The sequence below is a fragment of the Dermacentor silvarum genome, chromosome 11 (genome assembly GCF_013339745.2).
Source record: "Dermacentor silvarum isolate Dsil-2018 chromosome 11, BIME_Dsil_1.4, whole genome shotgun sequence".
Classification (NCBI taxonomy): domain Eukaryota; kingdom Metazoa; phylum Arthropoda; class Arachnida; order Ixodida; family Ixodidae; genus Dermacentor; species Dermacentor silvarum.
The window spans coordinates 1,899,890-1,924,980 of NC_051164.1; the positions used below are offsets into that span (position 1 = coordinate 1,899,890).

Consider the following 25,091-nt stretch of genomic DNA (forward strand, 5'->3'; position numbering starts at 1 on the left):
ACTCACCCCAGTAATAAATGAACGATACCGCGACTTCGCGAACACTTGAGGAGGTAAAGAAAGGACATGCAGGTAGATTCGGCTGTCAAGATATCCTATATATGCAAGAAATTGGAGAAATGTAAAAAAACATTTCCGGGATTTTCTGTAACAAAATAAGGATATGATTATAAGGTACGCCGCAATGCCAGACCGCGGAATAATTTTGCCACGTGGAGGTCCTTAGGGTGTACTTAATGGACGGTCCATTTGCGTTTTCGCATTTTCGCTTTCATTCGAATGCGACCACCGTGACTTGCACTTGATTATGCGCCCGCAGGCTTAACAGTGCCACGCTAAAGGCATTATGCCATCCCAGGGGGTACTTGAGAAAAGTATGAAGATGTTATAAGGTTATTCCACCGAGATTATAAATGATAATGGTGCACAATTCACTTCGCGAGAGGTTGTCTTCTTCCTGGAGCTAGATGACATTAAGCTGGCACATTTCTTTTTGTACCAGCGCCAAGCAAATGGTAAAATAGAGTGATTCGATCGCACTCTGAAGTCCTTTGTGCAGCTTGCTTTTCTTGAGGGTTAACCACAAAGGCCGGCAGTTACAGAATTATAAATGCACCCCGCATTCAACAACAGGGGCTGCTCCTTCCACTCTTTTCAACAAAATATTGCCAAGAACCCGACTGGATGTTGTTGCTTACCCATAATTATCAGCAATTGTGAATGACTCGGCCGGGGATTCGTCCAAGTTGAGAGAGCACAGAAAGTGCCACCAGCAATTAGGGAGCTTTATAATGACAAACAACGCGCTGCAGAGGAAACGAATGTGTCCGTAGGTAACTATTTCAGAGTCACGATGCCCGGGGTTTCTTAACAGACCAAAGAAAGTCCTTAAAAAGCGGGGCCCTTCGTCTTCTCTCCTACCCAATGGAACGACGTGGATTTCAACCAGGGTTTACGCGGTTCGGGCGCCCGGCCCAACCACAATTATTAGCAGCCGCCAACCCTGTCAGAACATCGTATGCAGCAGCCGATAAACAGGCTACCATCAGCTCAGCACCACGATTTGAGTATTATTTTTGGAATATTTCTGCTGGTGTTTAGCAAAGTGTAATTATTACATTTCTGTGTACCTCCGTACTCACAATTTTATATGTACACTCCCATTCTGTATGTATGTGTTTGTAGAAGATCATCTCTGGATACATGCACAAACCGAATGCCAGAATGAGTGATTCATTATTATACAACCTACACAACAAACAAAGAAAATACTGGAGGGAATAGTGTTATGTTCTACTTTGGTTGAGCGCAGATTGGCGGTTGCCAACCTTGTGCATATAATGCGACGTGTCATAAAAAAGAGCCTTTCATTTATTTTGTCCTCATGCTAAAAGCATTGGCATTTATAGGTTTCATATAAATAATAAATAACTCACCGTCATAACGTAAGGATTTGCAGGGTTGCTGGCGTATATTTTCATATTTGTAACGCGCAAATCGAGAATTGAAGAAATGCTCATATGCTGAAGTAAATCCGAACAATTACTGGAGTCGAAAATGTTTCTCTCAGTGAGAATCGGCCAGTCATTAAATCCAGAAGCATTCAGCACTTTAGTCAAAGCAGCATGGCTGTCTGGAAGTGCTATAAAAAATTATCCAGTGAATAACAAGAAAAAAAGTACAACGATATAACCACAATATGTTCTATAAAACTATGTTTCCTTCACAATTTTGTCTCCAACATAATTAACTAAAAGCTGCATTGATCGCAAGGCATACAAGTTACGCACGCCTTTGTTGTTTCACACCTTTCACGAAGATGAGCTAAGTATAGTGTCAGAGAACTGAAATATCAATTAAACAGCGTACAATAGCAGATGCAGACCTGCTGGGTAATATCGACGGAAGCCCTGCCTGATTGTACAAAGTGATAAGCAGTGAACCTTTTCAAATTTTCAGAACCTTTCTTTTTTCTGTTCCACAATAATGAATACGAAACATGGCAGTCCTACAAATTTCACTCTACGAACGCAATACGCTAATAAGACGGAACACGTGACAAGAATTAGTTACCTTTTTTATCTAAAAACATTTTCGAGGATCTCACTGATACTGATACTGGAGGGTATGTATGCTTAAAACAGTAACAGATAAAATCTGCTGACGTCAAAACACCACAGAAACTGGGATTTTGCGCATTGAAGGCACGTAAAATGCAAGTACTTGACTGATAATATCGCAATGTCCAAATCAGCACATAAAGCACTATTTTGTTTTTGCACAGTGGCCAAGTCCTTTTAGTAAATCATTGCTTCCGAAAAAAGAAATGTAAGGTGCTTGGTAAGCATTTCGCTCTGGCAACTTTTTCGGTGCATTATCACTGGTCCTGAGGTGCACAAGAGCCAGCACAGGAGGACGTATTCTGCGACGATCACTTTCGGTGACTGCATGGCGTCGGTGACAGTATCGCCGCCAGGCGCGCACTGACTTGGCTGGTTAAGCAGGGATCGGATGCGCTGACTTGGTTGGTTCAGCCCTACGTCACGCGGAGGCTGAAAGTATCGCCGAGGCTGATCGTCGCAGAGTGCCGCCGCAGCTGTTGCTTGAGAAACAGTGATGTAATTTTGCAGGGATGTCATTTGCACATCGTTGATAATTATGAAATTACAGTGCCCTTATTATGAATCTCTGTCATGTGAAGATTATCACATGTAGATGTGCTTACTTATTAGTGTTAGATGTGCTTAATTATAGCAAAGCGCGACGTACAGAGTGCTTACAAATTAGGGGCTTCTATAGAAACTGAGTACGTTTAAGATAGCCGTGCAGTGTCCGAGCCGACGCGGCAGCGGTCTGAAGAGAAGGCACTCCAGGATACGCTCTGCAGTCTGCCTATCTTACAAAAGGGTTACGACGATACAAAGCGGGCTGTCCTTCAACGCATCACTGGGAACTCATTAACTCTCTAATATTTAGGGGCCCTGTTATTTTTGCCTGCACCTGCTGCCATGTTCCACGCCTTGCTATTTGACAGGTCATGTCATAATTTTTTGCCCACCAAGGACCAATTGTAGTAAGAGGTGGTAATGGAAGTGAAAGTGTTGGAGCCAGAAAGGAATCCAAATAAGAAATTTATTGCCAGCGTTCCGTATATTCACGGTATGTTCCGTAGTCTAAAGAGGTGGGGGAGAGGTAAGGGTGTGAAGTGGTCTTTTCGGCGAAGAAGCTTGGAAAGATATGCAGGGCTGCGGGCAAGAAGGCGGAAGACGAAGGGCAAAGCATTTGTGGGTGCACGATCAGGCATTGTGAAGGAATGGTCGACTGCGGCACAGGCGCTGTATATCAAATGCCGCTGTATTATGGGAACTGTCATATCCGACAAACTGGTTGTTATCTGAATTACAGATTTATGAAACACAAAGCTTCTTTTAGGAGACAGCCGCGTTCAGACTTTTCGTTACATTGTAAGGAACGTGGCGGCGCAGCAATGCTTCCTGAAACCAGGTAGTTTCGGGATACAAAGACAAGCAGGCACGAGTGATTGAAGAGGCATTTTTTATTAGTAAATGAGGAGAAAATGTCGCGATGAAATCTGTTTCGCTACATGCCACCGAGTTACTTTATTTGGATGTGCACCACTAAGAGACTCTTGAACTTAAAAATTTCTTTCCAACTTTTTTTTTATTTTAGAAACCATGTGTTTATCAGTGCTTGTTTCTCTGTCTGTTTGTCTATAAAACCCTCAGTTGATTGTCTGCAGTGTGTCCGTTTTCTTTCATTTCGTTTCTGTTTCGCGCTGTCCACGTCAAGATGCATTTCCAACTTGCCCAGCAAACTACCGTTCTGAATTAAACAAGAATGCGTTGTATTATCACGTGAACACTAGAACGTTTGTTCGCAACTCGAATTACAAGATTGCAGAGTGCTATATAATACTTCGTATACACCACATCACTGAGAAATATAATCGAGCGCATTGTGTGGAGCGGTAGCACTAGTTTCGAGACTTATATTGAAGCTTTAAATTCGAAGTTTACTCTGGCGCAAATAAGATATGATATCATGCAGAAGAAGGGCCCATAGTGAAAACACTTCAAATACCTAAAATTCAATTGATATAGAAAGCATGTTGCAAATTGCGGTTGTAGTGCAGCAATATACATATTGAAAAGTTCAAATGTAAGTGAAAAGTGTTTTTTGCTGTTCCCTGGTTCCCCTCGCATTGGTGCCTGATTTGTTTATGTTGTCCGAATACGTCCAGCTGGGCCAGTGCAATGCGCATGTTTTATTAACAAACGTTCCCGACGCTAAAGATGAGTAGCATGAAGTTTTGAGGTGCATATAAATTATAAGGGAACGTCCACAGAGAAGTTCCACAACACAAACTTTCAATTTAATATATGAGTGTCAAATCTGTCGCGATGCAAAATGTATGATTTGCAGTGATTTTCTTGAGAAAATCAGCTTGGCTGATTTTAGTACCAAAGTAACTGATATAAGGTCTCCGAAGGTGTGACGGCCTTTCGATAAATGCCGGGAGTGAATAAAAAACACGATGTGCAGTTTTTCCACATGTCCATAGCCATGTTATAGCGCTGACGAGAGGTACAGCAAACTAATAAAGGAAAATGGTGGTCTCGCACCATATAATCTGAAGTTGAGGTCGAAAATGTATCAGGCCTTTACAAAGGATGGCTGGAAATGTAACTCGCCAACCAGCGGGTAATCAGTGGAGAATATTACGCATACATATCACACAGACCATTCATCATTTAATACAGCGAACAAGTGCGATTGCCGAAGCGTCTGGTCGGTTGCTTTTCTCGAAGCCTGCAACAAAAGCTAGATGAAGAAAAAAAAATTTCGTCCCCAACACATATTGGTGAAGTGATATACATCTTAACGATGTCAATCTCAAGTTTTTATTACAAGAGTACAAATGAAACCGAATCCTGTGCGTATCGGCGTTCCATCATATGGGACCTCTCACTGCACGATACCATACCCACATTTGAATATGTACTTTTGTCAGAATCAACTTCAAACTTCAAGCTTCAATACAAGCCTCGCAAGCGATGTTACTGCTCTTCACAATGCGCTCGATTACAGGCATTGGGGACGCGGCAGAGGTCGCTTAGCCTCTAGCAATGTGGCTGCCGTGACTTGACTCGATCCCGTAGGCGGCTATAAGGACGGCCACTCCAGAAGTTTTATACGAAAATAACTTCTAGCAGTCGGCAGCTGAAATTATCGGCGAGCCCCCCTCCCTCCCCTCCTCCCTCACAAAAGCATTGTAGAATCTGCATTGCTTACTATTGTACTAACGCGCTACAGCCCACAGGGGAGATAGATTGAATGGTAGACGGAAGGTAAAGAATGAAGTTGCGTAGAACTGAAGCAGTCTCGAAACTATTGAATAAATGCGGTGCCTGTTTTCGTTCATGGAAGAATTCCGCGGAAGAGAAAAAAAACGACGTGGGAATGCAAGAAAACCGTACTACTGAACGCGGCCGCAGCTATGGACTAACTGGTTAAATTTAAATTCACGTAATGGTGCAGCACATTTCTGTGATTCTTAAACAAAAAGCACCTTGTAAATTTGACAAGTGGACAAATGACGCAGGTCGTGCAGAGGCAGAGCCGCACTAAAGCAGTTAAGTATCGTACCGCTGCGCTACGATAGTGGCTATGGCATTGTTAGAGATCGCAGATTCAATCACGGTCACGGCAGCCGCATTACAACTTGAGCGAAACGCGAAAACGCTGGTGTACAAGTATTAAATACACGTTAAGTAATCCCAGGTGGTTATGCTTAATCCGGAGTCCCTGACTACCGCATCTCTCATAATGCATTGTGGAGTTGGCTCGTAAAGCGCCATAATTTACGTAAAGATTAGCACATTTGCCACAATGTGATGCACCATGTAAGACAATGAAAGTGTTAACCTTCCCGCAGGCTGCGAACAACGACGCATAAGAACGCCTCGAGCAAACACGTCTCGCTTTGTGTTCTGTGTACTACATATGTAGACAAACATAAGCGGAGCACCCAAGTCAACGTTTACCATCAACTCGAAACTCTGGCATTGAATTAGCGCTGAGAAACTCAGACATTCGTCGTCATCATTGCTTCCCAGTTATTGTCAATAAACGGAAACAGACCCGAAAACTTCGCTTACATCGATTCCCACAGTGTGCGGGACGCCATTTCTTTTTTCATTGCTTAATCGTCGTTGGCTAAAAACATTTACCGGCTATCGGCACCCATGGCACCTCAATGATAGATGTAGCACTTGAACAGACGACGCACTTGTATTCCGCACGTGTATCCAATTCACGTGTATGTTTGCCTTCCTGTGAAATATTTACCGTTTCTTGCTGCTAATAATGTCTTGGTTCTGATAGAAGTCTCAAGAAGGGGAGGTAGCAGTATCTCGCGACGACCTGAAGCCTTCCCCAAAATACGCTTCATCCCACTTTCTTCCAAAGTACTCATCGAATCATTGGTTATTCCTTCATCAACACCAGCAGAACTTGATGCCACTTTCGATGCATGTAGGAAATTATTCGACCCATGAATTCATGTGTACCATCATTGCGCGGCCCACGTTTCGACTTTCTTTCGAACGATTGCTTCGTTTCGTATGAACAGTGATGAACATTGTACTGAAAAAAATCCACCGTTTTGGGGATCAGCATGGTGTAACCTACATTCTAATTTATAACTTGAAAAATATGACAGGGATCAATTCGCTCGAGCATCCGTTAGAGCCGATGTTCGGTTAATCATAAGACAAAGTTAAATATGTCCTGACAACATCACGTATCGTTGCCACTGCAATTATCGGTAACCAAGTAAACTAGATGAAGCGAAAGCAAGATGCCTCCGCTCGAAATCTGCACCATTCCACATCCGTCGCCGCTGCGCAATGCATGTTCTTCAACACATTTCTTGTCCACTTCTACACTTCGCGTCAGCTCTTCGATGTTTACCGTGTGATGGCATCACAGCATCCAGCCAGTCTGTAGACTATTTCGCAGTGCAATTATTCATGCATTTACCGCTGACCATCTCGTGTTTACGAAAAAAAAACACTTGTTTTTCAGCTATCAATATTGTTACATTTTTTCTTCACTTAAAGGAGTTTGTATATTTATCTAAGTGCTCCTATTCGTCATTGGTGTGTACTCTGTTGATGTTTTCAGCAATAAAAGAAACTTGTATTTTGTAGACGAGATTTGCGCATAACATTACTGCTTTAGGATTTACCAAAAGTTTGGTGACTTTGCATAATTTCACTCAAAGACAGGCGGTATTGTGGGATTACCTTGGAATGCATGCATCCTGGCGCAGATCTGATTTGTTCAGTGCACTACACTTACAGTGCAGGAAACACGTGAAACAATGTCTTTAGGTAACCACTCTCTTTAAGCGAAATTTGAACTGCAGGTGACAGAGCACCAATTTTAATTCTACAAACAGCAGTGTTTCTGCCCATTTTAAACTCTTTAACTGGAAAGGTAAGAAAAACATGACCTAGAAAAGTTTTATTGCTTTAGTTCCTCTTTGCTTTGCTCAAACACATACCATTGAAATATTAAACGGTTTATCTAAAAACTCAGCGAGATACAGTATGCCAAAATGATTTTTGACCAGGTGGTGACAGGTAAATGCCACCACCTGGTCAACATGCATGGCCCAAAACTGGTCTCTTGCACTTGCTTTGGCAAGGTCAATGTGTGTTCTTGAGATGTGCCTTCATGAAGCTAAGAAATAAGAGCTTGCCCAAAAAGTAAAAAAAATCCCATTGGCGAGAATATGACCCCCACGTGCGCTAAGAAGATAACGTCGAAGCCTTCAGGTTTTCTGACCAGCACATCTGCTGCTGCTCACGCTCGACATTTTATTGAATACCACTATTTACCGGGTAAATAAATAAACGTAAATTGAAAGCACAGACTAATATTTGGATTTCTACCGTTTTTGCAGATACTTTTGTTAGGTCAACAATCTTGTTGACTGCCAGTTAATGGGTTAACTAGAGGTGTAGGTGAAGGGAGACATTGCTGTTAAGTTGGCTCTAAAGCTTGAAGAACATGTGCGTTGTGTTGTGAATGTCTCCTTGTACTGTATATAAACCTGTGAAGTCCCACTTTGGCCACAAATAATACGGCTGCTAACGTTCCTGTTTTGATGTTTCAATACAGTGAAATGCGAATGAAATAAGCACGTTTATAAGCAGTAATGGTTTCATAGATCAGGTAATTTGATTTACCAAATACAATGGTTACATATTACCGCATGCAATGCAAGCGCTCTTTAGCAAAGCCTTCATTATATGCGCATTTCTTTTCTCCAGTAGAAAACAGAGGTGAGATTCTTTTTTATTTGATAGTAGGCTATGAGTGTAGGCGCTAGTTTTGCCGGTGCCTTCTACTACTTGCTAGTGTCTTTAAACACTGTGTTCTCCATGACTCGATAATGTGCCGACATGCTTCAGTGAACTTTTTCTCAACGTTGGCACTGCCAAATAAAAAATGCCAAATATCAACCTTCTGAAATATCCCACAAACAAGTGACATCATCTAAAAAAAAGACTGCGTGAGGACATCAAAAGGGTCGTATCAGCCAGAATATAAAAAGAATTCTTGAACGTTGCATGCGCTAAACGCAAGCGGTTACGTTGACAGCGAACGCTTCGAATTTGACATATCCGACAACTGGGCCGGGGGGTAAAATGAATAAAAATAAATATACATTAGGCAGATTGTGATGAGAGAGTTATTTTACATGTGTATCGGCCAGTAAGGTTTGCAGTAGTGATTTTGAACTCTTTTACCAAGTTCGCAAATTTAGCTGTAATATTGCTGCACACTTATGAAACTGGTAATAATATTATTGCGAATAAACACCATTGACCTCAGAGTAGTGTGATGCGATGCAGCCAGCCTAGTAAGTGGGGTCTTGCGCTGTCTTTTGCAGGCAATGTATTATTTCATTTGGTTTATGCAAAAGAACATGTTTATGCATTCATAACGTCGGCCCTCACGTGATAATCAAACTTCAGCGGTAACAAGGATTCTTACCGCTAAAGCAAATACTTTCAGGGATAATTGATGTGGAGCTGCAGCCAGCGGAAAAATTAAGATACAACACTAATTAAACCCTGGCTGCGAAACCTCGTTGATAACACAACTTACCTAAACACGCATTATACATGATTGCCGTCTTGTCGATTATGGTTTCGTTAGTCTCAACCAGGGTTCTGTTTCCAAGAATATCTGTGAACAAAGGTGTATTGGCGTTTTCAGTATACATCACCTGCTCATCAATGTGGCATAGTTTCAAAATGTTTGTTGCAAAGGAAGCAGGTAGTTCCAAGGATAATTGATCTGGTACTGTCACCGGCGGAAAAATCAAGATACAAACACAAGCTGCGAAAGCTGTTTGAGAACTTCAGCGTGTCTCGACGACGACTACGCACCCACCGCAACAAGAGCATTTTCAAGGTTAAACTGAAGAGGGCATTCTAATAGATGCTTTTTTTTAAAAAAAGCTTGCTCATTTATATGAAGCATACATGTACCCTAGGGAAGACAGCAAGGTAAAACAGGTGAAGTAAAACTGGTGGTGTAAGGTCAATGTGCTGGCAATGACACGGAAAAGCGACGGAAAGCAAAGGCAAGAGGCCACTTCCTACACCTAAACATTATCACGTTTACCGCAAGATGCTTATTGTTATTACGATTCTAAGGTAGCTGTTGTGCTATTTAGATTTCCTAATTTTTAATCTCTATATATGCATTTCTTGAACTACATCAAGACAACACTGTAGGAGATATTCTCATTCCTCAGTGTTTCACAAAAACACCCCAAAAATGACTCTATATCTAGATACCATGACAAGTGAACCCATAAATCACTCAAGTAATCAATGGTCCGTTTGAAACTTGACTCAAGTGTTCAATGACGATTGACGTGAGATGAAATAGAAAGAACGACTTACAGCTGAGCGCTTCCAGAATATCTTTACTAATCTCCTCATATACATCATAGCTGAAGCTATCACTTGTAAGAGGATGATTCCTTTCCCACGGGTCGCATACGTATGAATAGAAATCCGTGCAAGGATCAGTAGTGCGGTTAAGTGATTCATTTATTAGTTTGGCTGTAAGGTAAGAACATTATTCAGAATATTTACTCAAACGCACCCATCAAAACTTCTTACATGCCATTCTTGACGCAACGACATATGTCACTGACGCATTTACCACAAAAACACAAAACGTTTTACGCACGTCTGTGACCAGCGAAAATGAGCAACTACACCTACTCAAGACGTCCACAAAACGTCATCTTGCCCACGGCTACTAATGTTGTGGGAGACGGGAAAAATATGTATTTCCAAGCGTTGCATGTCTACATCGACGTAACCATAGTGGTTTTCTTCGGCAAATAAAGACATGTATTTATATAAGGCATCTGCAAAATGTCGTCATATATGTTTAGAAAACGTTTTGCAAGAATCGTACGTATATAAAGTGCTCCTGCAGATACTTTTTTGAATGGTGATATATAATATTACATTTTGGGGCTTTTGTCAGCTTTATACAGTTATTACATATCTACCGCCCTTAATGGGCACACAGACTGTAGCAAAATAAAACGTGGGTTCTCGTCTTATACATTTCTTTCTGATTCATCCTTCTAGAGAGGTGAACATCTTTTCTAGGGGGGCGGGGAGGTGGCATATATCTTTGCTCTGGGTTGTTTGTAACAGGGTCTAGACATATAAATAAAGGTTGTTGGGAAGTTCTCACATGCTTCATACAAGGAAACAGACGCAAACACCAAGAAAAATACAGGCGAAAGTAAAGAGCGTCGACGTAACTAACTTTGTTCCTAGAAAACACCGTAATATATAGCCAAGCCACAAATGTGTGGTAAGGTTCCGCGCATCATACTACTCTAGATCAGTCAATATGAAGACACGTGCTCAATCGCGTCTGGGTCAATAGCAAAACATCAAAGCGAATCATCAAAACATCAAAACGTGCCTTGATCAATATCAAGACACACTCCCTTTCACTTCACTTGTCTATTTACAGCGAAGCTGTTAAGGGCTAGTTCGCCCAGGATCGTGTCGCCAGTATTGAGAAGCTTGATCCTCCAACCTGGTAATCTGGATTACATGGGATGACCAGAAGAAAGGGATATAGGATGACCACACGAATTGTTGATAGCTCTTGTGGCCAATCCTTGCCAAATTGAGTTTCTAGTTCCCAACCCTTTCACTAACGTATAGAAAATTGTGGGAAACGAATAATCTACCCAAGGCGCCGTATTCATGTTTAGGTTATTGGAAAATTAGCAGGCAACAAGTCAACGAATCTGCGTCATACTTTCATGGAAATGCGTAGCAAACTGTGGTGGTGAAATAGCTTCTCTTATGCAAGTTACTTAGAGGAGTACGAGTCAACACACATGGCTGAGGCCCAACACCATATAGATCACAAGACTAGCGGGGTACGAATATATCAGTTTAATACAAATTGAATATTCCCATGCTTCCTGATTCGCATTCGAATCGAGAATTCTCTATTCGAGGTCATCGAATATATAAGGTACATGTATAAGGTTCGAGGGTCCCGTATTGCACCCTCGAAGGAGAGAGAACGACGGAAGTGGGGACTAGTAAAGATAATTATGCTGCAAGAAAGCTGATAATATTGCATCAGAGCACGTTTTCTTTAGATACCACACGTGTTAGGTAGGCTCTACTCAATAATTTTTGGCTATGATAGGAGCGCTCGCATTAGGGCAGCTCTATACTGATTTTACGGGTAATTTTATTACGGGTAATACCTATAAACGATTTGTACAATAGGCGCAGTTTGAGTATCAATCTTATCTCTCTCAACAAAAAGAACAATAGACTTTTACCTAGGGATGTGCCGCTCACTCGTTTCATTACTTTTGTTTCTAATTCAGGGTCGTTGCTTTTAATTTTTCAAGCCACTTAGTTGTGCTGATATCCAGTTGTATGTATAAATGCATAAAATAAGATTTCATTGGCAAAGGGCTGCACACAATAAATATCCTGCTTGGTGTTTTGGAACTGTAAAAAAAGCCTCGATATTCGATTCGATATTCATTGTTTTTTTTCGCTATTATTCGTGTACTGTTCGAAAATTTCACCATTGAAACTCACAGGATATATTTTGGTGCCAGAATACTTCGTTACATATTCCGCCTCAGCTTGACCTTCCCTATATTTAGCAACGCAAGAAATCTCAATTGAGAAAACTTCTATTCCCGCTGTTTCCTTAACCAACGTCATCTCACAGGTGCCCATTCCGGGCTGGTAATTGTGCCGTGTTCGCTTTGCTTCCATTTCCTTTAGTGGCTACTTGGTTGCTATATAAACCCTGGTTATCTACTGAAGGACATATTTCCGGTTAAAAGACAAATCAAAGGGATGGGCCATGAAGCTTTGCACGTGTTCATAATGTTGATTATTTTCTTGCATTGACGCACACCCAGGGCGTGGGCGGTACAGTGGAACATGCCCACAATAGGAGATTGCCCACGAATATGCCCTTTTGTATTGTGACAACGTGAGCTATATCTTTGAGATAATCACCGCCTGTTGATGATTGTAATTTCCATACTAGGTCGTACACCCACAATGAAACATCAGCCAAGAAGCGTGTCCACGTCTTGATTACCATTATGAATTCTATACTATCTAACACAGCTACAAGAGAGGATCAGCCAAAGAGCGTGTGCGCAGGTTCATTATAATGATTATTTCGATTCAATGGCACAGACTCGCAACGACGGTTTGGACTAAAACCGGGGGGTACACATCGTGCCAACAGATACCTCTTTCAGATGATGACCGCGTGTTGATGATGATTACCATATGTATACTACGAAAAACCCACCGATCAGGCATGAGGAGTGTCCGCATGTTGATGATGATGGTGAGTATATCCATACTATGGTGATCATAGTTTGGTCATCCACTAAGGGTGGATGACCAATCACCCACTAAGGTTGATCGACCAAAACGCGGCAGGTGAACTTAAAATTACCAAGAAGATGTGATGAAATGTATAGCAATATAAATTTGTCACGTTGCGTAGCGCGGATGAGCGCCAAAGACAAAGTATCCAAATGAACAAGTTTATAACATTTTTTAACCGCTTCATGAAAAGAGATGTTGACACGTGTGTTGGATCTGCATATTTTTCTTTTATTTTTAGGTTTCCAATTATTTTGTTCTAAGATTACTCAAATGCTTAAATTCTGTAGAGAATTTGGGTCATGCCAATGTGCGGTTTGCCAGTCAAGTTTAACGCTGTCTTTACATTCGTTTCACATATGTACAGACTTTATACAACAAAAAAGACGCAAAAAACCCAATAAAATTTCAGAGCCCTTCCACTTCTGCGAAGATGGCAACCAGCGAGGCTGTGACTACGGTGGGTCTGCTGTAGTGAATATTGCTATAGTGAATTGATATATTTTCATTATTGGTTATATTGAGCGTCTTCGGCATGTTCGTCAAAGAGCACGGACACCGGCGCCTTGTTTTCGCCCGGCGCGATGGCCAAGTAGGGCGTTTGCTGCACCAAGTTCGCCCCATCGCGATAAACTAGCATATGAGCCGCAGCGTCAGGATCGTGAGATATCCGCGCTCCTGCTCTCGGCGGTTCATGCCCACATACTGAACGCGGGTATGAGCCACGTGTGATTTCTTTTTTACCTTCCTTCGTTCTTTCTTTCTCTTTTTCTTGATTTGCTTCATTCCTTCCTTCCTTCTTTCTTTTTTTTGCCTGGCTCATACCCCCATATCTAATGCGGGTATGCTTCACACGTGATTTTATTATCGTTAGTCGTGACGTAATAGACGAGCATGTGATGCTATTGGTGTCACGATCTATCAGTCATGTTAGTCATGCGTTTTGACGTCTGTGCTAAGGCACAACTTGCGGTAAACCACCACGCACATGGAGCCGAAATACGGTTGGTGATAGTTCTTTTTTTTTTCGCCTTTCCTCTACTGTGGGCAGGCAAGCGTCGTATGAGCAATGGATCCTTCATGAAAATACCTAGTGCACGGTGAGAGGAGACTTTTCGAGGTACTCCTGCTTGCTAAACCTCTAATGAACTTGGGGACAAGACGAAAGACTAACCAGCCTGCTCAGTCAGTGGTTGAAACAATTTACTATGTTGGGTATACAGTTGTATATCTGGTCAGTGGGTCCACTAATATTTCGCGCGATTTTATTCACGATTGGCTAACTATGTACAGAAGTTGTTTTTAATTTATCTCTTGCTTCGAATTTGAGAAACAAATCAAACAAAACGAAAATTGAGTTAATTGCTTTGCAAAACACAAAATTTTTATTGCTGTATTTAACATCATAGCAATTCGCGGTGCGTGCTGCCCAGTGAAGCATGCGGAAAAAGCGCGTGTAGTGTTGTTTTCTTGGTCATTACAACAAAGCTTTGGTGAAAGATTAAATAATCATTAAACCAAACCCAACACTTAGTCTCGTGTAGGGTACATATAATTGAAACGATATCGGCACCTCCACTGGACTCGCAATACAAACGTGAATGCGCATGCGAGCTCTGAGCAGGAGTCATCATCATCATCATCATCAGCCTATATTTATGTCCACTGCAGGACGAAGGCCTCTCCCTGCGATCTCCAATTACCCCTGTCTTGCGCTAGCGTATTCCAACTTGCGCCTGCGAATTTCCTAACCTCATCATCCCACCTGACTTTCTGCCGTCCTCGACTGCGCTTCCCTTCTCTTGGTATCCATTCTGTAACCCTAATGGTCCACCGGTTATCCATCCTACGCATTACATGGCCTGCCCAGCTCCATTTCTTCCGCTTAATGTCAACTAGAATATCGTCTACCCCCGTTTGTTCTCTGATCCACACCGCTCTCTTCCTGTCTCTCAACGTTACTCCTAAGATTTTTCGTTCCATTGCTCTTTGTGCGGTCCTTAACTTGTTCTCGAGCTTCTTTGTTAACCTCCAAGTTTCTGCCCCGTATGTTAGCACCGGTAGAATGCAATGATTGTACACTTTTCTTTTCAACGACAGTGGTAAGCTCCCAGTCAGGATTTGGCAATGCCTGCCGTATGCACTCCAACCCAATTTTATTCTTCTGTAAATTTCTTTCTCATGATCAGGGTCCCCTGTGAGTAATTGACCTAGATAAACATATTCCTTTACAGATTCTAGAGGCTGACGGGCGATCCTGAATTCTTGTTCCCTTGCCAGGCTATTGAACATTATCTTTGTCTTCTGCATATTCATCTTCAACCCAATTCTTGCACTTTCTCGATGAAGGTCCTCAATCATATGTTGTAATTCCTCTCCATTGTTGCTCAATAGGACAATGTCATCTGCAAACCGAAGGTTGCTGAGATATTCGCCATCGATCCTCACTCCTAATCCTTCCCAGTCTAAGAGCTTGAATACTTCTTCTAAGCATGCAGTGAATAGCATTGGAGAGATTGTGTCTCCTTGCCTGACCCCTTTCTTGATAGGTATCTTTCTACTTTTCTTGTGGAGAACCAAGGTAGCTGTGGAATCCTTGTAGATATTTGCCAAGATATTCACGTATGCCTCCTCCACTCCTTGATTACGCAATGCCTCTATGACTGCTGATATCTCTACTGAATCGAATGCCTTTTCATAATCTATGAAAGCCATATAGAGAGGTTGATTGTACTCCTCAGATTTCTCGATTACCTGATTGCCTGAGCAGGAGTAGGGTGTTTTGAATGGATGAAGCGCTCGTGCCAGAATCGTTTAAAATTGACTCGTCGAATGCAATGCGACTCCCAAGAGCGCTTTAGCGGTCATGAATGCGAAGAGTTGAATGTATCATAAGAGAATCGCTACATTTAAGAAAAATGAGCTTTATTGGTGCTTGCTTCAGCCAGAGAGAATTCTTTTCGTGGCATTAAGCAGCAGTAGCAGCAATGTACACATAACTTGATTCCTCCTCTGTGTTCCGTAGAAAAGTCACACATTTCTTTGTTTCCAAATTTACCAATCAACACGCTAAGTTGGAACAAAATTGATTATTACACAAAATGCAAAGATACGTTACCTCTTTGAATACACTCTGATGAGTTGCAGACCAGAAACGTTCCTGGAAGCACAAGACATATATACATTTAGTCCAGCTGCGCGAGATAAAATTGGCTCCCAGTAGTGCTTCTCTTGAACGTCGTAACCCCATACCGAAAACGACATCGCGGATTTTGTTAACAATCTTAAAGCCTATATTATTACTACGGCCAAATGCAAGAACTGCTGTGCATGAATATTATCATCCACGCCATTGTTTTATTTTTGTAGAAGCTCGTATAGCGCCTCAAAACATTGCGATGAATAACCAGTATATAAAAAAAACTCGTAGGCCCTTCCACTCCGTGAAGATGGTTAACCAGTGAATCTGAAACGTGCGGCTATGGTGTTTATCACTGGGTTTTTCCCAAGGGCTCATTAAAGTATTTCTCAATTGTGAGATTACACACACGTTCGGCTGCCACGGAGAAAATGACGTCACTGACGATATGCCCGCATTCCGCCGTTGTCGCCTGCGTTCGATGTCTCGAGTTTGCTCGGCGGCGTGGTTAGCAGCAATTGCCCACGATTGCCGCTTGCGATTCTTCGAAATTAAATTGTTGTCCGTTACGTAAGACTATCAATGGCTCATAGCCCCTTAAGCAATGGCTCATACCCCCGTAAACGCGGCCTCCCCATTACGACGACAGAAGAGAAGTCAAATTCTACGCTGTAATGACGAGCGGCAACGCAGCAAGCTGTTGAAGAAGAAGACGACGACGAACGCGGGTGGTGCAGTGGTACGAGCGCGTGCCGAACACGAGCGCGAGCGCAACGCGAGTGGCGCCAACGAGGCAGCTACGGAAGAAGACCACGAAGCTCGAGCCAATGCTGATAATGACAGTTTTCTGTACACAGGCGATTTCGCCTAGACATATAAAGCAGCGCTTCAAAATTTAGGTCGATTTCCTTGTTTGCGTGGGGTAGTTACTCCAATAATACTGAAACCATGTTTGGCGCTCCAGTTGCCAAACGAATTTCAGTAAAAAGCTTCTGATCCTCTGAAATGTAGAGAGGCGCCGTAAATAATTTAAATATTCTTAATCTCATGCGCAGCTAATTCTTCAATCACAATTTTGATATTAGATGGCGCACGGGCTTTATGTCTTATCAGAAAAGGAATGAATATAATAACGCGTTTTTTACTTGCACGTACTCATTCACACATGTGTACAACAGGTCTTTAGCACATTAGCATTATCACAGCGCACGTTTATTTTCGTTATGGTTGCGTTTCGAGGACGACGAGAATGCGGTTGAATACTTGCAGTTACAGCAAATTTGCATTTCACTGGCAATGAATTTATATGGCTGATATTCCTCTCACGAATATACATTGTCCCGAATCGTGAATGATATTGCGGTTAGCGCTGAACATACTGCATTTCTGTCTTGCTTGAAACTAATAGAATGTTTTTTTTTCAAAAGGAAGTCTGACGCACAGCTTCGTAAACTTACCACTGTCGGCATCATATGCAGTTGCTAAAGCAGGGAACCAAATCCACGCACTTATTAGGATTGCCTTGAAATTCATTGCTGAGATGGTAAAATACCCCGTTGTTTAAAGGCTGCAAAAAAATGAAAGTTTATTTTTCTTTTATTTACGCAATTCTGCAGGCCCAAGCTAGGGCCCATGCAGGAGGGGTATCAAAAGGTTTACACAAGCAAACAACATCAAACAGAATTCGGATCAATTGTTTAACAAAAAATCCCTACTGTCAAACGTTATGCCAAACTTGTTATGGAGGGAGTGTTATCGCTAACGCTTCACGCAATGAAGTCCGCCACTCGTAAATGACATGCCAAGCATAGTTGATGCGAGTGGAGGCAAGATCGACGTACAGCCTCCCGCATTTTAGGGGCGAAGCCCCTTAAGGTGGACCCACACGCGAGGACTAAATCCCGACTGCTCCGCGGGCCAAACAGTCACGTGATCACTTGAATCCGGCGCAGCCGAGTCAGGTCGCATTCCCACAGCAGGAGCGTCATTTGCGGAATCCGCGTGCTTACTCTCGACTCCCGCGTTTAGCAGCGGCGCGTTTCATATTCCATAGTGCTGTTAATCCCTCAAGAAGAGCCAAAAAAGTGACGGTTCCCTCTTCACTTAGCGTTTTCTTGTGCACCTCACTCATGTTGAGGTCACGCAGGCTGCGCGGTCTGAGTAAATAGAAATGCGCGCGCATCCCCGACTCGCCTTTTTCCCGCTGCACCACAACAAAAGCACACATAGAATAAAGAACCAACTTGCACATGTGGTCACTGCAGCACAACAAAAACATACGTGGCTTCAAGTCAACAACATGCCATCGTAGCCACGCCAATCCGTCCCATGTTGATTTGACGCTAACTACGCTTAATTGAGGTCAGACGACCGCCAAACGGACGGATGGAAATACCGGCGAGCATTTTCAATCCGGACCGCGAGCGGAGGAGCCCGGACTATAGGCGAGGGTGGCACGTTTTGATGACGCGTGCGTCACGTGATACGCCATCCGCTGCGAAAATTCCTCCTCCGTCCAGCCGTGTTGTGAATGCACCTGTAGGGTCGAGGCTTGTCCGTCTGTCCACGTTGTTCGTGCTCACGGCCGACGTTGGCAGTGCCGTAGCCATAGCAACCAGGAGGGCGAGGGTCGCGCGGTGCATGCGCACGCGCTCTCCTACTCGCCAGCTTCTAGCTCACTTCCCGACCCCCGCTTCTCTTCGCTCCGCGGCGGGCTCAATCAATGCCCACGCAGAAGACGTCGAACGAGATCCCATACTAACGAAAGCAGACGTCCTTTGCTTTACCGAAACGTGGAACTCGAGACCGCACATCAATATAATTCTTGATGATTGATGGTGTTTAATGGCGCAAGGGCCAGGTATGGCGAAAGAGTGCCAGGCCAATGTTCATGAGCTGACAATGGAGCAATGAATTGCGAAAGGTAGATGTGTCGAAGCTGTAAAAGGGCCTAAAAAACAATCGCTGTAAAATGCGCAAAATATATATGTAATAAAATTTTGGCAATGGCTAATGAGGTGCACTATGAACATGAAAGAAGAAATTGCAAGATACTGACGACAAACGAAAATATATAACAGCTAAAACTTTTGAAAAAGCGCTACTGCCTTGACAGACCCTTTGAAGCGAAAGGATTTGGAGGCACGTGCTATGCAAAAACTACTATCGCGGCGACATCCGCTGGAGAGAGGATGCGCTACGAAACTATTGGGCAAATAACATGCAATACAATATCGCTCAAAAAATCCAGGACAGCTTTGGTGTTAAAGAGAGGTTCGTCACCAAGAAACATAGCAGGATGGAGAGGGAGACGGTACCGGTACGCTATAGGAAAGTGCCCTTTTCTCTCTCTTTCGGCTTCCCTGCACTCCACGAGGACGTGGAGCACGGTAAGCCTCTCTCCACATCTACCACAGGTTGGCGGGTCATTTCCAGTTAAGAGGAAATTGTGGGTGCCGTATGTATGTCCTATTCTCAGACGAGAGAACAGGACATTAGTTCTTTGTATTTTCGTAACGGGATGCCAGGGACCTATCTGTGGCTTAACTAAGTGGAGCTTATTGTTCGTTTCGGCATCGCACAAGCGCTGCCAGTGGCTTCGAAGTTTCTTTCTCAAGTAGGGCTTGAGATCTTCGGCCGCGATGTAGTTGATGTGGCCATTGGATCAGTCAGAACATTGCCATCGATGCCTCTATAGCCAGGCATATAATAATATGCTGTTTAGACATGTATGCTTTGCACAGAGCAGAATACAGTTCAATAAGTACAGTATTTTTGCGTCTATGTAGAGTCATGACGGCTTTTACAACGCTTAGGGAGTCTGTAAATATTATCGATCGTTTGAGTTTTGATTTGTCTATACTCCTCACAGGCGATAAAAGTGCATAGGTTTCAGCCGTGAAAATGCTTCTTTCCGGGTGCAGTAAATCGGACTCAGAGAACGATGGGCCGACTACTGCATAAGACACCCTGCATGTGACTTGGAAGCGTCAGTGTAAAATTGAGTGCAGGACGAGTACTTGAACTGGATTTCTAGAAAATGAATCTTGACGTGTCCCTCTGGAGCGTCTTTAGTGACCTCTACAAACGAAGTATCACACTATGAGTTGGCACTGCCACAGTGGCACTGGCTTTGTTGGGGCCATCAAAGTGTTTTCAAGTAGTGGGATATCCATTTCTTCACTAATTTTCCTTACACGTAGTGAGAAGGGTCCTCTTGCTGTCAGCCGGTTATTAAAGAGTCTCGCACTGGTCATGTCATTTACGGTTGAGAAGGACCGGTGTTCCGAGTTCGAATTAACTTTCAGGAAATAGGTGAAGCTTAAGTATGAACGTTGCATGTCAAGCGACCACACGTCCGCTTCTACATCGCTTTTTTCGTCCCGGTACGCTATCGGAAAGTGCCTTTTTCTCTCTCTTTCCGCTTCCCTGCACTCCACGAGGACGTGGAGCATGGTAAGCCTCTGTCCACATCGTCCCACATTAACTCGACTGATAAAGATTTTGATGCAACGTACATTCCACGTGCAAATGCTTCTTTTTACCTTTACCCTACAGATGAGTTTGAGGTGGTTTCAGTTATTTCGAGTTTGCGAAACACAGCCTCGGGAAATGACAATGATTCCGCGCATGTCGTTAAACTTGTAACAGATATCGTGCCCCCCCAGTTATCGCGCATATCGTCAATACTATATTTGTCACGGGTGTGTTTTCAGCACGGATGAAAATTGCCAAGGTGCCGCCACTTCACAGGTCTAAGAATAAGCATAAAATAGAAAACTACCCTACAATTTCAGTGTTACCGTTCTTCAGCAAAATACCTGAAATATTATTCGCGACGCGCCTTAATTACTATTTGGACTAACACAACATTCTTTCTCGGCACCAATTCAGTTTTAGAAAAGGCCTTTCCACTCAAACTGCAGTCTCAACAATTACAGATATAATTAGAAAATCAATAGACAGTGGTTACCTTGTGGCGGGATGGTTCATAGACTTTTCGAAAGCTTTCGATTCTCTAAATCATTTCATATTAAGCAATAAGTTGGTTCGTTACAGAATTAATGAACTACCTTTAACGTTAATTCGCAGTTACCTAGAAGATCGGCAACAAATTGTTCAACTAGGAGATTTTCAGTCTAATAGCGCCCTTATTAACCTCGGCGCTTCCCAGGGGTCCATACTCGGACCTTTATTTTTTTTTTTACTCTATACAAATGACTTACCTTTGCAGCTTGTGTGTGCTACCCCTGTACTCTACGCAGACGATACTAACCTTATAATAGCTGATCGGGAGGAATGAAATCTAATAATAAGCTTAACGCTGAATTAGAAATTTCGCACCCCTGGTGCACATTGAATACCCTTCACCTCAACCAAACAAAGACAGTTTTTATTTTATTTCACTCTGAACAAAAGAAAACGATTATTCATTCAGATGTCATTTACAATAACCATCCTATAAAACATTCTAGTGAGACAAAATTTTTTGGTGTTATTATCGATAACCATTTAAAATTCCGTCATCGTGTACTCTGTGTAGTTCATAAGGCTTCATATGGCTTGCATCTGCTGTCTAAATGTCGAAACGATTTCCCTCCCGAGATACTTATCAACCTTTACTACGCATTCGTTCACTCTCACCTTAATTACTGCATAGCAGTCTGGGGCTGCACATACAAAACTCATTTCTCACCGGTCTTCACACTTCAAAAAAGAGCTCTTCGCATTATAGCATTCTACAATACGCATATTAAGAGTCAAGATTTATTTCAAACCATGAACATTCTCAACATTTACGATTTGGCAACATACAACATCGCCTCCGTCATGTATCAAATAGTCAATGAAAAACTAGCCTTGACAACGCTCTCGCTTCGCCCCTCACTTCGCACTGTTGGGAACGAACCGCGCTTTTGTTTTTTTTATTAGCTGAGTTAAATACTAATTACGGTCACTCTATACTGCAGTTTACAGGCACCTCAGTTTGGAATATAGGCTTGATAGTAACCTAACCACTGTAAGAACATTGCGCACATTTCTTAAACAATTAAAGCACTCACTCATTGACAACGCATAGCACTGCGCATGCTTGCACACATCCTCCCTTTTTCTTTTCCTCTGCTGATATTTTTTGATGATGTGAGGATGAAAATTGTTAGAAAAATTTCTTACTTATGTGTCAAATATTTTTGTACTACTGTACTCCCTTTTTTTGCTTTTTGCTTTTCATTATTTTTAGTTACTTCAGCTGCTTATGTATTATGTGATTTCTGAACATAAAATAACAGCTGCTATAGAAGCGCTTTTCTCTTTATAACAATTGGTAGGGACCCTTTAAGAAATTCGTTAGGGCCCAAAAGTGTGTACTTTCTAATTGTTTAGTGTACTTATGTTAAATAAACTTTCAAACTTTGACACAGGACTTGTCCTGAAGGCACCAGTGGCTAGGCGGATGCCTGGATGGTGTACAGGATCCAGCATCCTTACGGTGCTTGGCGTAGCAGAATGGTACACTATGGAGAGTATCTTGCGAGTATAAGGCTCTTATACAAATTCAAAAGACACTTTGTGTCACGACGGTGCGTGACAACACATTTAGAATATTCACTGTTGTCGTACACTTTTTTTGTACATACAATATGTGTGCCACAAACGTAAGCTTTGTATCTAGAATCACACCTAAACATTTATGTTCCGTTTTTACTGCCACACGTTGTCCCTGCAACTCAATGTCAGTATGTGGGTGCAGACCTCTCTTTCTGGAGAACAGGACGCAGGCGGTCTTTTGCGGGTTAAGGCTAAATCCATTCTCGTTTGCCCACTTTGACGCCTTGTTCAAACCAAGCTGAATCTGCCGCTCACAGACTGCAAGATTACACGAGGTGAAACCTATCTATCTGTACATCATCGACGTACGAAGAATAAAACAAGTTTCTTGGGATGTACAGACGCAAGGAACTCATTTTTACGATTAAGAGAGTGCAACTCAGCAGCCCGCCCTGTGGCACTCCTGTTTCCTGCACAAATGGTCTGCATACGCCATTTCCCACACGAACACGGAATGTGCGATGAGATAAATAACTTTCTATGACATTTAACATTTTACCACGCATACCAACGTGTGAGAGGTCTCTAAGTATTCCAAACCGCCACGTGGTATCGTAGGCTTTTTCCATATCAAGGAGTACAGACAGAAAGAACTGTTTATGGACAAAAGCTTCACGAATTTGCGTCTCAATACGTATCAAATGGTCGGCGGTGGATCGACCCTCTCGAAACCCGCGTTGGTACGGGTCAATCAGTTTGTTTGATTCGAGGAAATGTATTAGTCGGCGGTTTATCATTTTTTCGAACAGCTTGCAGAGACAGCTTGTTAGTGCTGTAGCCCGGTAACTCGAAATAGACGATGGGTCCCGGCCCTGCTTTAGTATAGGAACGACAATGGCATCTTTCCAGGCAGAGGGGATCTCGCCGGAGGACCATATAGCATTGTAAAGGGAGAGGAGAGTTTTCTTTGTTTCATGGAGGTCTTTTAGCATTTGATAAACTATGCGGTCAGAGCCTGGGGCAGACTTGTTGCAACAACTTGTTGTAAGGAGGTCCCATTTCAGTTTTTAACTACGGGACCTCCTTCTGTATATACTTACCATGTAATTAACCCCGTTTTTTGTATTGAATAAACTGATTCTGATTCTGATTCTGATTCTGACTAAGCGATGCCTACAGCTCAGCAATGCAGAATGGCTGGTTTTATGCCTCTTCTCCGGTACATTTTCTTTCTAGTCTCTGTTTTCGATTGTAGCCTTGTGTCTTTTAAATGTTTGGGAATAATGAGATGTGCTGGCCACATGTTCAAAATGTGCTCCCAGGCAGTTAGCTTGGTCTTCCAGACTGTCGCTTTGTGTGTTTACCAACGGGAGTGAATAAGTTTGTAGCCCTTTTATCTTATTAACTTTCTTCCAGACTCTGCCCTCGTCTCTATATCAGTTGATATACCTGATAAAAAAAAACTTCTCCCAACTCTCTCTCCTGGCCTGTCGATGCGTTGTTCTGCCTTGGATCTTATTTTCTTAAAATTGACAAGATTCTCTGCAGTTGGGGAGTCGCGTAGCAAACCCCACGCTTTGTTCTGTTTGCTACGAGCGTTTCGACATTCGTCGTTCCACCATGGGACACGGTGTTTGCAGGTCGCACCACTCATTACAGGTATACATTCAGAAGCGGCATCGATTATGAAAGATGTAATAAATTCAACAGCAGCATCAATTCCCAGTGAAGATATGAGAGGCCACCAGATACCACTTGTAAGACTTCGGAATTTCTCCCAATCTGCCGTATCGAACTTCCACCGGGGAGCCTGTGGTAGAGGTTCATTTTGCAGTGGTGATCTCAGCAGTATGGGGAAGTGGTCACTCTCGTAAGGATTTTTTTATAACTTCCCATTTAAGTTCAGGAAATATAGACGGGGAAGCTACACTGATATCAATGGAAGAAAATATTTTGTTTGCGAGATTGTAGTAGGTGGGTTCCTTCTTATTCAGGAGACAAGCACCAGAAGAGAAAAGAAATTGTTCGATTAGGCGTCCTCGCGCATCAAACGCGTGTCGCCCCACAAGCTGCTGTGTGCATTGAAATCACCAAGAACGAGGTAAGGTTCTGGTAATTCACCTATGAATGACTGAAATTCATGCTTGTGTAAAGGATAGTGTGGGGGTATGTAGAGCGAGCAAATTGTTATGGGTTTACCCAGAAGTACACCACGAACGGCTACCGCCTCAAGTGCCGTATTGAGTGGAAGTTGCTGACAGGCTACACTTCTGTTGAGTATGATGGCCACACCACCAGATGATGCGGCAGAATCCTCGCGATCTTAATTGGAAAACAATATTCTGACGTAGGAAGTTGGTGTTTCTGGAGTTTAG

The 25,091-nt window shown here is 42.7% G+C and overlaps 1 protein-coding gene across 1 annotated transcript; it reads right to left on the minus strand.

Moving 5' to 3' along the window:
- Positions 1 to 1,189: 1,189 nt before the first annotated feature.
- Positions 1,190 to 17,741, minus strand: LOC119433815 (neprilysin-1-like). The gene is made up of 6 exons (XM_049659044.1): positions 17,625 to 17,741; positions 16,147 to 16,188; positions 10,008 to 10,169; positions 9,202 to 9,282; positions 1,437 to 1,642; positions 1,190 to 1,195 (listed from the first exon to the last, which is right to left on the minus strand). Exons 1-6 carry the CDS (start codon positions 17,698 to 17,700, stop codon positions 1,190 to 1,192), a joined length of 573 nt encoding a protein of 190 aa, XP_049515001.1. The 5' UTR covers positions 17,701 to 17,741.
- Between the last annotated feature and the right edge of the window lie 7,350 nt (positions 17,742 to 25,091).